We start from the raw sequence: 1088 nt of genomic DNA on the forward strand, positions 1-1088 counted from the left end.
CTGGGGGGTGCAGGCTGGGTGTGGGCACAGGCTGGTGGGCGCAGGCTGGCAGAGCGTAGGCCGGCGGGGCGTAGGCTGGGTCGGGATTCAGGCTGGGTGGGGCACAGCCTGGTGGGGCGCAGCCTGGTGGGGGTGCAGGCTGGTGGGGCGCAGCCTGGTGGGGGTGCAGGCTGGTGTGGGCACAGGCTGGTGGGCGCAGGCTGGCAGAGTGTAGGCCGGCGGGGCGTAGGCTGGGTCGGGATTCAGGCTGGGTGGGGCACAGCCTGGTGGGGGTGCAGGCTGGTGGGGCGCAGCCTGGTGGGGGTGCAGGCTGGTGGGGCGCAGGCTGGGAAGCCCGGTGGGGGCAGCTGGCCCAGCGCCCTGTGCGTCTCCCGCGGGCTCCGGGCTGAGCTAAGAGGTTCCTCGCACAGTGGGGGGGCAGGCGGTGGCCAGCCAGGACCCCCAGTGGCCGCGCGCCCCACAGCAGACCTGCCGAGGTGAGAAACCACCGGCGCGTCCATCGGGGCGCTGGCTGGAGACCCCGGGGCGGCGCTCCCGGGAAAACTGCCTGGACACAACCCCTGGGGATGACCCGGACGCTAGGCCGACTCGGAGCGGCCGCTGGAAAGCACGTCCAGCAGTGCCCCCACAGCGGGCGGCGGCTAGAGGCACGACAGGCCGGCAGGGGCAGCGGTGAGAGGCGCTTTATTCGCTCGGAACAGCTGAGAGCCCCAGCGGCCGGCCGGGCGCCCCCAGGAAGGCGGCAGCGTCGCGGAGGGGAGGGCGGCCAGGCCGGAGCCGGGCCAGCTGTCAGTGCGTCCAGCCCGGGAGGCTTCAGAGGCTGGACCGCCGCTCCTGGCGGGGCAGGCAGCGCCCGACGGCGACTCGCCACAGCACTGGCGCCAGCAGCAGGCTGAGCGTCGTCACGCTCAGCACCAGGAGGTACACCTGCAGGGACAGCCGAGCTGGCCCCTGCGGCAGCCCTGGAGGGGCCCGAAGGGGGCGGCTGAGGCCCGTCCAGGACCCGGGCGGCGGGGGCGGGGCCTCCGGGGCCGTCCACTGTGCCTGCCGCCTGCGCAGGCCCCAGAGGGGCCGGACAGCCCGCGGGC

The 1088-nt window shown here is 75.4% G+C and overlaps 1 protein-coding gene across 1 annotated transcript in view; it reads right to left on the reverse strand.

Annotated features, from left to right (window-relative positions):
• Positions 1 to 813: 813 nt before the first annotated feature.
• The window catches only part of TMCO3 (transmembrane and coiled-coil domains 3), a 3412-nt gene continuing 3137 nt past the window's right edge, over positions 814 to 1088 (reverse strand). The window contains exon 3 of the mRNA XM_012734869.1: positions 814 to 1051. Coding sequence (XP_012590323.1) covers positions 814 to 1051 — 238 coding nt within the window. The remainder of the gene's footprint in view (positions 1052 to 1088) is intronic.

The sequence above is a fragment of the Condylura cristata genome, unplaced genomic scaffold (assembly GCF_000260355.1).
Source record: "Condylura cristata isolate star-nosed mole 26May11 unplaced genomic scaffold, ConCri1.0 scaffold00081, whole genome shotgun sequence".
Classification (NCBI taxonomy): domain Eukaryota; kingdom Metazoa; phylum Chordata; class Mammalia; order Eulipotyphla; family Talpidae; genus Condylura; species Condylura cristata.